The sequence below is a fragment of the Aedes albopictus genome, chromosome 1, assembly GCF_035046485.1.
Source record: "Aedes albopictus strain Foshan chromosome 1, AalbF5, whole genome shotgun sequence".
Lineage (NCBI taxonomy): Eukaryota > Metazoa > Arthropoda > Insecta > Diptera > Culicidae > Aedes > Aedes albopictus.
Window position 1 is genome coordinate 190,085,422 of NC_085136.1, and position 12,013 is coordinate 190,097,434.

Here is a 12,013-nt window from a genome sequence, read left to right on the forward strand (position 1 = left end):
TAAAATGGTCCAACTCATAAAATCATTCGTGAATGTGATTTGATCATTACTATAAGTGCATGGTGTCAAGATAGGTTGTCATAAATCATTCTTCTAGAAGCTTGGCCGAAATTCACTATGAAATTTGTCAACTTCCGGCTAGCACGAAATTGCAAATAAGGTTTTTTGGTGATTTTATTACCTGCCATGTGTTTCCAAGGGGATTCCGATACACATGGAGGCGCATGGTTGTTGATGTCTACGCTATCCATATAAGGGGTCATTCAACCATCGTTCCGCGGTTAGGAGGGTATCACTCTACACGCAGAAAAAAAGCATGGTAAAATCAAAAATATTTCAGGTAAACTCAAATAAATTGTCAATTTGTTCTGGCAACAAAAATAAAACTGTTTGGAGCAAATCGAACGTCACATTTGAAGCAAATTCAATCCATTTTTGAAACAAACATGTATCTTCTGACTGGTTATGTTAGAAACAAATGTAAAAATTTTTGTTTTTTGTGGCAGGTCGGCCCTACGGAAATATTTGTTTTCCAATTAAATTTACAAAATTATTTCCTTCTCTAGGAAAATCCACTTCCCGCGTAGCACTTTCAATGCCAACATCATGTAGATAACATACGCTCCCGAAATCAATGGTATTTCGTGGAAACTTTTGGTGAAACTTGCCTTTTTTGCAAGAGGAAAACTTGTTTGGTGATGCAGCTGGAACTTGAGAGTTTTGTTTATGTTCTCGACGGCGGACGGGGGGCTCTTCAATTGGTATTGTAGAAATCAATATGTAATTGAGTTTGTTTTAAAAATTAATATTTTAGTTTTAAATATTTTATCAGTTTACCGAACAAACATGAATATTTTTGTTTCAAACGAACGAAATTTGTCTCCGTGTATGTATCGATTATACGAAAAAAGTGGACAGAGAGGAAAAAAGGAGTCGAAAATGTCCAAAAAATAATGGACGTAATTTTTTAATGTTTTCATGGCAGACGGTCTTTTTGCACTACTTCCGTTTTACGAACCAGTTTTTGAAATCACTAAAAATCGATGAAAGTGCTCTAGTTTAATGATTATTTTTGCTGAAATTTCAAGCAAATATTGTCTAGTTGCTGTTACCACTTTGAAAGCCTAAGAAATGAGGCTATTTGTCATTGAAAACGATTAAAAAGTTTGAAAAATGACATCTTCCCCCCCTTCTTTTTTACATTTGAATCTTTATTTATGCACATGGATGGGACTGCATAAATAAAAAATGCGCATACATTTATATTAAAAAAATGGAAATTTGTGCATAAATTAAGTTTGGGCTCCAATGAGGGAATCTAGTTAGCAAGAACAGGTATTACTCCTGGTTATTTTAGGTGGGGCTAAGGGGTTTCCAGAAAATTCCCAGAAAACAAAAAAAGGGGGTGTTAAACGCACAGTAACTTTTTACCGATCCCGAAATCACTCGGCGGATATTCGCGGACCGGCCTTCGATGGTCAAAGTGGACTGGAACAACGGCAGCAGACACTGAGGGGGCTCCACACGCGTTCACTGGGGTTTTCGGACTTGCACCAACTTGATACCAACTTTTTAGGCTTACATTACCACATGTTAAAAATCGAATATGTTCATTTTTATTTTGTAGTACTAGAATATAGACGTTGACTGATACACTGTCATGAAAAAATAGTCATATATATCCCATATTCAGCGTGTGATAGCGCCTTGAACTTTTCGCATTTTTTCCTGCCGCACCCTGTATATAAAATATATAAGGCATGATACAATAGCATTCAATGTTCCAAGGCCAAAGTGGCTTTCTCTTTTGCGGGCCGTGAAAATTTTACAGTTAGGCACGACTATAGCTAGGGTTTACTTTGAGTATACTCAGAGAAATTCATTTTCATTTATGTGACATTTAGCCAAGGAATTGGCATCCCTATCCCACCAATGCAATGTTTTCGTAGCCAACATAACTGCGGCTCAAGCGTGAGGCTCAAGCTGACAACCTATCTTTTAACACAGCAGCATAGTTTTAATGCTGGGTAAGAAAACAAGCAGACCATAACAGTCCCCTGCATTTAACAGGGGGTTCCAAGGGGCTCCAGAGGCGTTTTAAGGGATTGTTTCAGGGGATTTGAGGAGCCTTTCAAGGGCTCTGTTAAATTGGTTGGGGTGTTTATGAGATTAAGGGGAATTCAGGGGCATTTCAATATTATTAACGTGGTTTCAGGGACGTTCCAAGGGGCTTTAAGGGCTATTCAAGGGATCTGAAAAGCCTTCAAAAGGCGTTGCAAGGGGCTTGAGGGGCGTTTCAAGGTAATTCAGAGTAATTTAAGAGTTTCAGGATGTTTCAGGAACATTGTAAGGGCGTTTCTAGAGGTTTAAGGGGCATTTCAAGGGGATGTCAGGTGCGTTTCTGGAGGTTTATGGACTCTATTAAAGGCGTCCGAAGGGTTTCAGATGCATTTCAAATTGATTATGATCATTTCAAGTGTATTTCGATGGAATTACGAAGGTTTCAGAGGCGTTTCGAGGCATTTTAAGTCAGGGTTTTATCAGGATGTTTCAAGAACACCTTTAACTTTCCGGCAGTCGCGTCGTTGGCCACCCCAACCAGCACTACGCAATGCTGAGTACAAAAAACGAGATTTTTCAACGTGTTGTCAGACGCGCCTTGGTCAAATTTGGGGGGGGGGTGGTGTCAAAGCCTGATTTTTCTGATTTTATACATGGGAAAATAAAAAAATCGACAAATATTGGGGGGGGCAAAACCATGCTTGAAACCCCCCCCCCCCCCCCCCTTCCCCTCCTAAGTTGGAGCCTATGTGTTGTACACAAAACAGCGCGATCACTCTCGAGTTAAATCAAAAAGTATTTCAGGAGCGTTCCAAAAGCTATGATATGGTATTTCTAAAAATCTTCTGAAACTTCCTGAAATGCCTCCAAGATCCCCCTAAAACCCCCTTCCCCCCTACCTATATCATAGCGTTCTGGGGAAGAAAATATTTGATCAAAAACATAAAAAAATTTCGAATATTATCGTTTTTTTTCAGTTTCAATTTTTATAAAAATGAGATCTTGTACTGACTTTTCGAACCCTCCAAGCAGAATACCCCCTTCAAATGAGTGTAACCAGTTATTGTACCATTTAATCCCGCCCTCTTTTGCTTATCCTTTGACATATATGCGTATTTTGACTACCACTTGTAATCTTCTTCAGTGTCAGTTATGGAAGTCGGAATACACGTATCTGTCAAAGGATAAGTAAAAAAGAGCAGAATTAAATAGTACAATAACTGATAACACTCATTCAAATAGTGATTTTTTTTTACTAGTGTTTCAGTGATTTCAACACAAAGAAACATGACATTATGAAACCGTTTCGTATTGACTGCTTAATCGGTGTTTTAATTATTTATATTTGATGATAAAAAAAGTAAATCACAAATAATATTGTAACCCCCTCATTTCCAACGCATCATACACTAGACGCCCCTCCGCCTTTTGCCAACATTGGGAAAAACCCCTCCCTTGGCACCACTCCTGTGCACGGGCCTGATAAGCATGATATTTCGCCTTTTTCGACCTTAAGAACTATGGTACGGTAAATATATAACGTATCAGCCCCTTAATAGCAATATATCGAGCTGTAAGGCGTAAGTATTTTGTTATTACTTGGGTAGACTTCAGGCTGCAAAATATTTTATTCAATTTCACGTTGAATGTTAAGTTTTCACAGTACTTCTTGTTCTTCGTTTTGGTTTTACGTTCCCACTGGATCTTGGCCTGCTACTCTTTAATTTAGTGTTCTTTGAGCACTTCCACAATTATTAATTGGAGGCCTTTCTTTCAATGTCATAGCATGAATTTGTATATAGTGAGACAATCACAATGATACACTATGCCCAGGTAGTCCAGAAAATTTTCCGGACCGGAACAAAAATCGAAACCGCCGTCTGCGGATTGTCGATCCATAGGCTTAATGGAGACCTACTTACACTGCACAGTACTTACATTGCATTGCTGTCTTCTACGTTTACTGTCCGTCTACTTGTAACAAATATGTAGTGGTTTAGGATGTCCCTTTTGCAATTAAGCAATAATAAGAATTCATTCAATTTCGATTGGTAGGTATAAGCATCGCTTACTTTAGATTAGAAAACATTTTAACTAAGAACTGACACTGAGGAAGATTACAAGTGGCAGTCGAAATACGCGTATCTGTCAAAGGATAAGCAATTAGAGCGGAATTAAAACGTACGAAACAAGAGACGAACCAGCCAAGGGCTGAAAGTCTCTCTAATAAAGACAAATCAATCAATCAGGTACGAAACTGATTACACTCATTCGAAGATTTTAACTAAGAACTATTTAAAATTGAGGATAACAAATTGAGGGTAATGCACATATAAAGCTTTCAAAACACTTCGGATAATTACTACGAATGTTTTAACAAAAGGTATCATTTTTTTTACCTGACACGATTGCCGAATCGGTTGAACCGATAGCGATTGTGAAAACGGGGCGTCTTGTGCCGTTGCTCACAGTTACATCCTCTAAATTTGTATGGAAACCAATTTTGAAAATATTGCTTCAAATTTCATTCAAAAACAAAAAATCAGAAGCTAAAAATAAGAAATGCATCCATTTTAGGCTGAAGTTCGTTGACCAGACATAATATTAAAAAAAATGTTTTCAGTATTTTAACCTCAACAATCATGTTGAGCCATTTACATTTTTTAATATCAAATGAATCTTTATCCCCACACAAATAAAAAAAAACTCTTTCAAAACGTTCTATCTGCTTATCGTTATGAAAATATTAAGTCCCAGTTGAATAAACTCAGTTGGGGATGGTCCGTTTGCGTTCGCGATGGCGTAGTACCTTTTGTTTCTTCATTACACAGATCCTATCTATTAACCTACAGTCAGTGAACCGACCCACCAGCAATCATGAAACTGTTTCTTCTTTCCGACTGTATTTCAGAGCTGATCCCCAGCGATTCCTATACTCCAACTCTTCACCTGATTGCGTATAGTGTAAATCAGAAAGGACGCTCGGAGCCAACGATTCTCGAGGACATAGCGATTAATGAAGCTGAAAAAAGGACAGGTAGGTACTTCAGCAAATTTCTCCTTCCAACAAAAAATATCAGCTTGGTCCCGACTGACTGGGACTGAGCTCTCTAGACTCGGTTCACGCCGACTGCTAGGGAAAGAGCAAGGTGGTCGGTGTGCAGTGAACCTTCTATTATTAGATTTACTTTTGAGCCTCCACTCTTCGGCAGTTTCTGGACCAACTCGTGAAAGGAACTGTACACCCAAGAAATGGACTATTTTCGAATCTGGTGTGCCGTTTCGGGCGACGAGAAGCGGTCAAAGGACATTCGAGAAAGAGAAAAGCTGTGTATTTATTTGCTCATTCGACAGCAAAGCAATACATAATTTGCAAGAATCCCAAAGCAGCGAGGGAGACGAGCGAAATGGGAAACTGGGTGCCAAGTGAATTTCGGAAGTTCGACCCCTTCTTGGTCGCTTATTGCTTACCCTAACGATCGACCATTGGCTTCTCAAATTCAGCAGGGCAGGTGACAGAACCAATTTACTCCTTTATTCAGAGCGTCGCCGTCGGCTGTAGCCCATAAGAATGTGCCTTGGGATGACATTTAAAAGGAAAAAAAGTGGAACGAAAGCAGGGTGAAAGTGCTTAAGAGCCGTGTAAATATTGTCGAGATTTAAGGGTAGCTATAGAGGTGAAACGACCAGGTTGGGGATGGCTTATTGGAAAATAAATTGCCACATGGGGGCCACATTTTTTGCGATACAACGAAATATTGGCGTTACAGTGTGGCACTATATAGATAAGGCAGGACGAGTTGTCCCAATTGTCTTGGATGCTCCTCGGGTGTAAGGTCATTGATGTCGTATACTGACGCCCTCCGGCGGCTTTCAGTTTGGTGGAATAAGACGATAATTTTCAATTTATCTGTGGATGTGGATACTCTTTTATATTCAGGAGGTATAAATCTAATATAAATACGTTATATTTATGGGTGCGTAAAATAACATAATCAGTTTTATTCTACGCTCCTGGCAGCCTTATGAAAAAATAAAGAAATAATTTAAAAAAAAAAATTCAAAGATACATTTATCAGATCAGCCCAACTACTGAATTTGTAGTTCAGACAATAGTTTTTGCCGCTATACTGATTAACTGGTGCTGGGACATTAGGCCGAAAAAGTTGGTGACCAAAGATAGGCAGCCTTGATTATGATATACAGGGTGTTAGGTTCATGAGTGCAAACTTTTTAAAGGATGATAGAGGACCATAAATGGTGAAAAAAATTGTCCTACGCATATGGTCAAATCTCAACCGTTACGTAGTTATTGGACTCTCCATGTTTTTGCCTTAACTGGCTATAACTTTAAAATGGTCTAACTTATCGCAATTTTTTTACTCTTATTCGAAAGATTATTGAATTTTCTATCAAATGGCAACTTTGAACTGATTGGTTTAACTAAATAACTAAGTTTTCTAGAGCAAAATAGCTAAAAATAGTGTGTCTTGTTTATGTTCATTATCTTTAAAACATGCGTAATAAATTAAAATTCTTTCTTTGGCAAAGTGCAAAGCCCCTTGTTACCGGCAACACTGTTGACCGCGAAACGATGGTGAAACCCCCGTCCGTTCCCTCGTAACTGAGCGGCTGTCGCCGAGTGTACTGACAGATCGGACAGCAGCTGACAGAACAAAGACAGACAGATTTATTCAGATTTCGCTAGTATACAGTAAGGTAGTATTTGGCCCACGTTATAGTGAAATTAGTGAATTATTTCGAGAGTTTAAAGTGAGTTTGTGAACTAATTACTGTCAGAATTATTGTACTGAATTTGTTCCATTCTGTTTAGTTAGAAATTACAGAGTTTTGGCTACAGTCAGCACCGCACAGTGCGTAACAGTTCCAGTCAGTCGAGGTACGTTTCAATAGGAATTGTGAACCATTATAGTCAGAAACAGTTATAACCTATAACTAAATAAATTGTGTAATTTCAATAGATTGTAATACCCACGTTTTTCCCGGTTACCGACACGCCAGAAAGTGACCGAAAATACTGAATTTGTAAGTAATTATTATACTGTTTACTCTAACTGACCACCAACAAAACCACTGAAATGAAATTAATAAATTACAGCTTTGTAGCTGCTAAGTCTGCAACTAAAAGAACGGTGTTTGTTCTGACGATCGGGAACATTCTACAAAGAAATTCATCCGAAGTTGGATGATCGTTTGTTGCCCATCGCTGGTCCCTGCCGAGGAGAACAACCGGGAAGACGTCCGCCGCCTGAACGACCCACGATTGAAGACCATCAACATCACACCGCCGCCGCCGTCGTCGTCGCCGCCGGGGGTTTGATTGCAGTAAAACAAGTCAGTATACAGTTTTCTTTTTGCTACCATCTCGGATCCCGCACCACAGTAGTGGCCCGTGCAGTTTGGCAATTTAGTAAGCTTGTTTGGTAGACACTTGAGCTAGGGCAATTAGATCAAATTATGCCGAAAAAGAGCAAAAATGTTACCAACACGGGGGGAATTGATAACCCATGCAAAAAATGCAATCAAATACTGGGAGATGATAATTGGGTCTGTTGCGATGTGTGCGAATCGTGGGTACATTTTCAGTGCGCGGGTGTGAATCAGTCAATCGCGGATAAGAGCTGGAAGTGCGGTGACTGTCTAGCCGATTGGGACGGCACCGATGTAACATCAAAATCGGGAGTGTCGTTTAATGAATCGTCAGTGAGTAAAAGTAGTAGTCGTGCATCTCAACGATTGCAGCTCAGCCTGCAGCATCTAGAGGAGCAACGTAAGCTGAGTAAGTTGCGGGCGGAGGAAGAGCTGCAGATGAAACAAAAAGAAGAAGAAGCCCGACTGAAGAAGCTGCAAATGGAAGAAGCAGCGAAATTGAAGCAGCTGGATGACGAGCAGGAATATTTGAAGCAGCGGTACACTCTGTTGATGCAGATAGCGGACGAAAAGGATGCATCTAGTAAGCGAAGTGGAGTCAGCGGAAAAAGTCGACGAACCGGAGTAAGCGTGAAAAGTAAACGAGACCAGTTGGAGAAGTGGTTGAAGGGAGCTGTGGTGGACGAATTTGGACAATCGAAGCCGTCGTCGTCTGGAGATCAAGCTGCCCTGCCGGTTCATACAGTTAGTGAATCAGTTCAGCCGGCCGTTGTGACTAGAGAGTCGCAATTACCAGTAGTTTCATTGCCGAATAGTTCGTCGCAGTTTTCTGTTCCGTCGAACGTGAATCCACTTCCTGCTTCGGGAACCATTGGAAATGTTCCAACGCTGGCGAAATCCTATGAACAGCTGTTATCTGGGCAAGGAGTTTCCATGGTGTCGTCTGTTCCGGCATCAGCAGCGGAACCTTTCGTTTCTTCAGTTCCGCAACGACCAGTAGCTTCGTCAGATATCAGCGCAATTCTTCCGAGATTGTTGGATATTCGAGTCGGAAACACCGATTCTGTGGCGGTGACGTTACCCACAGTCACTTTCGCTGCACGGGATACAGTAGTGTCCTCAGCTCCATGTACAGCATCGCAATCCTGTGTTGGTTCCAGCGGTCTGATGTCAACAGTTTACGGAGGTCATCCGTACTACACGGCCGCTCCAATGGCGCATCTAGCACCAACGAATGCAGTAGCTTCTGGAGATTTCGTTCGAGTGAATTCATCGCAAAGCTGTTTCGGTAGTGTTCCACATCCAGAAGTTCCGCATAGTTCAGCAGTTCTCCACGGGAATGCACCCTTAGGTTATTCGTCGACCTCTCCAATAATGAATGCCTTTGGACCATCATCGGCTGGAGCCGGATTGCCGAATGCAACTCAATCGAGTCCTGCAGTGGGACCAACTAGTGCCCAACTTGCGGCGCGACAGGTAATGCCCCGTGAGTTGCCCAAGTTCAATGGCGATCCCCAGGAGTGGCCTATCTTCTACAGTTCCTTCAAGAACACTACGGAGGTATGCGGATATACCAATGCAGAGAATTTGGCCCGTCTACAGCGAAGTTTGGGAGGTTCTGCATTGGAAGCCGTACGAAGTCGCCTGCTGTTACCAGCGTCAGTTCCGTATGTGATTGAAACGCTCCACAAACTCTACGGGCGAGCGGAAATTCTGATCAGTTCGCTTCTGAAGAAAGTGAGGAACGTGCCAGCCCCCAAAGCGGAGAACCTGAGTTCGATTGTGGCTTATGGTTTGGCCATTCAGAACTTGGTCGACCACATCATCTTGGCCGATCAGCAAGCACATTTGGCAAACCCAATGCTGCTTCAGGAGTTGGTCGATAAGTTGCCCACATCTCTCAAGATGCAGTGGGGAACCTACAAGCAAGGCGTTGCTTATGTTAACCTGGCGACATTCAACGGTTTCATGGCAGGCCTTGTGAACTTAGCGTCGGAGCTCACTATCGACGTGGACTGCGCACAGAACCAGCATAAACAAGTTCGCGCGGAGAAGCCGAAGCCAAGGGAGAAGCTGTTCACTCACGCCAACGAATCGTCCGATGCAGCCAGGAAGGAAAAGGACACGTCAACAGAAAGGTCTGTGTCAAAGGCCTGCTCGTATTGCGGAAAGGACAATCATCAGATCCTGAACTGTTCCAGTTTCAAGTCTTTGGATATTGGAGCGAGGTGGAAAGCAATGCATCAGAAGAACCTGTGCCGTCTTTGTTTAGTTCCGCATCGGAAATGGCCATGCCACTCGAAAAAGGAGTGTGGCGTGGATGGCTGTCGTTTTCGTCATCACATGCTGCTGCATAGTAACCAGCTTAGCCGAGGCGAATCCGCTGAGACAACGAAGCCAGCAGAAGCGGTACAGCACAACTACCACCACACGAAGTCGTTTTCTCTCTTCCGTTATCTGCCAGTCACGATTTTCGGAGACGGGAAACAGGTAGAAATCTACGCGTTTCTGGACGACGGATCATCGTCTACGTTACTGGAAGAAGCAGTTGCAGTTCAGTTGGGGATTGACGGAGAGCCGGACAACCTTTGGTTAGGATGGACAGGGAAGATTGGCAGACAAGAGAAGAGCTCCAAAAGGGTCAACGTGGAGATTTCCGGAGCTGGGAAACAAAATACCTTCCAGTTGAGCAACGTACGGACGGTGCGTGAGCTAGGACTTCCCAGTCAAACGTTGAACTATTCCGATCTGTCAGGATCCTATCCACATCTACAAGGTCTTCCCATCAGCAGTTATGTGAATGCGAAACCCAGAATGATCATCGGCATCGAGCACGTTCATCTCCTTACCAGTCTGAAGCTTCGCGAAGGCGGGAGAAGCGATCCAGTCGCAACGAAAACTCGTCTCGGCTGGTGCGTCTACGGAAGAAATTCTGGAAGTGAAGGATCCGTGGAACAGCTGAATCTGCACGTCGGTCAGGAGATGAGTAACAGTGATCTGTACGACTCGATGAAGAAGTTTTTCGCAGTTGAAGAAGCTGTGGTCACGAAGCATCTTGAGTCCGACGAAGATCAACGAGCGCGCAGCATTTTGGAGGCAACTACAGTCCGCCGAGGATCTAGAATCGAGTCTGGTTTGCTGTGGCGAAAGGACACTATCCACTTTCCCGAGAGCTACAAGATGGCGATGAACAGACTCCTGGGGTTGGAGAAGCGTCTGTCCAGAGATTCGGAACTTCGACAGAGAGTGAACGAGCAGATCAACAGCTTCGAACAAAAGCAGTACATCAGTAAAGCATCAAAGCAAGAAGTCGACAGTCTAGATTCCCGCCGTGTCTGGTATCTACCGCTGGGAGTAGTGATCAATCCCAAGAAGCCAGGCAAGATTCGCATGGTTTGGGATGCGGCCGCAAAAGCTTATGGAGTCTGTTTCAACGATATGCTGCTGAAGGGTCCGGATCTTCTCGTACCGCTAGTAAACGTTTTATTGCGATTCAGACAGGGGAAAGTCGCCGTGTGCTCCGACATTCGGGAAATGTTCCTCCGAATCCTCATCCGTGATGAAGACAGATGGTCGCAGTGCTTTCTTTGGAGAAGTAGTCCGGAGGAAGAAGTAAAAGTTTACGTAATCAACGTGGCGATATTCGGTGCAACCAGCTCGCCTTGTACGGCGCAGTTTGTGAAGAACTGGAATGCTTCTGACTACAGCGAACGGTACCCCAGAGCAGTGGAAGCAGTGACCAAGAACCACTACGTGGATGACTTCCTCGACAGCGTCAACTCGGTGGAAGAAGCAGTACAGTTGGTACAGCAAGTGAAGGATATCCATGCAGCAGCCGGTTTCCAGTTTGGGAAGATACTGTCCAACGAGCAGGAAGTGCTAGACCGACTAGGAGAGACGAATACAGCGATCAGTAAACCACTGCCAGTAGACAAAGACCGAACATACGAACGTGTTCTGGGCGTCACATGGATTCCGTCGGAAGATGCCTTCACATTCAGTCACCAAGGATTGGAGGAAGTTCTAGGTACCGATTGGACATCACCAACGAAGCGCCAGGTCCTGCGTATCGTGATGAAGCTCTACGATCCCTTAGGATTTATCGCACACTTCGTCGTCCAAGGGAAGATTCTGATGCAGGAGATTTGGCGGACAGGTACAAACTGGGACGAGCCTATTGCGGAGCAACCACGCGAACTTTGGACAAGATGGATGGAGCAGTATCAGCAGATCAACGAAGTAAACGTTCCGCGATGCTTCTTCAAGGATTTCTGTCCGCAGCAGGTCAGCGATATCCAGGTCCATGTGTTCACGGATGCGAGCGTGTCAGCATGTGCATGCGTGGCCTACCTTAGGATCACAGTAGATGGAGAGAGTCAGTGTTCGCTGATCGCAGCAAAAACTAAAGTTGCGCCTCTTCGAGCACTTTCTATCCCACGTTTGGAATTGCAGGCTGCCATGATGGGTTCCCGTTTGCTACAGAACATCTGCTCGGCCCTAACCATCAACATTCAGAGGCGCTTCATGTGGTCAGATTCAGCAACAGTTCTTGCTTGGCTTC

General features: G+C 43.3%; 1 protein-coding gene across 6 annotated transcripts in view; it reads left to right on the top strand.

The window, feature by feature from the left end:
• LOC115257156 (uncharacterized) overlaps positions 1 to 12,013 on the top strand; it is a 771,557-nt gene that overhangs the window by 686,605 nt on the left and 72,939 nt on the right. For all 6 annotated transcript variants that reach the window (XR_009996344.1, XM_062846034.1, XM_062846035.1 and 3 more), the window contains one exon: positions 4,973 to 5,098. Coding sequence is in view for 5 of the 6 variants with exons in the window: in XM_062846034.1 (XP_062702018.1) it covers positions 4,973 to 5,098 (126 nt within the window). In the remaining variant the exon portion in view is untranslated. The remainder of the gene's footprint in view (positions 1 to 4,972; positions 5,099 to 12,013) is intronic.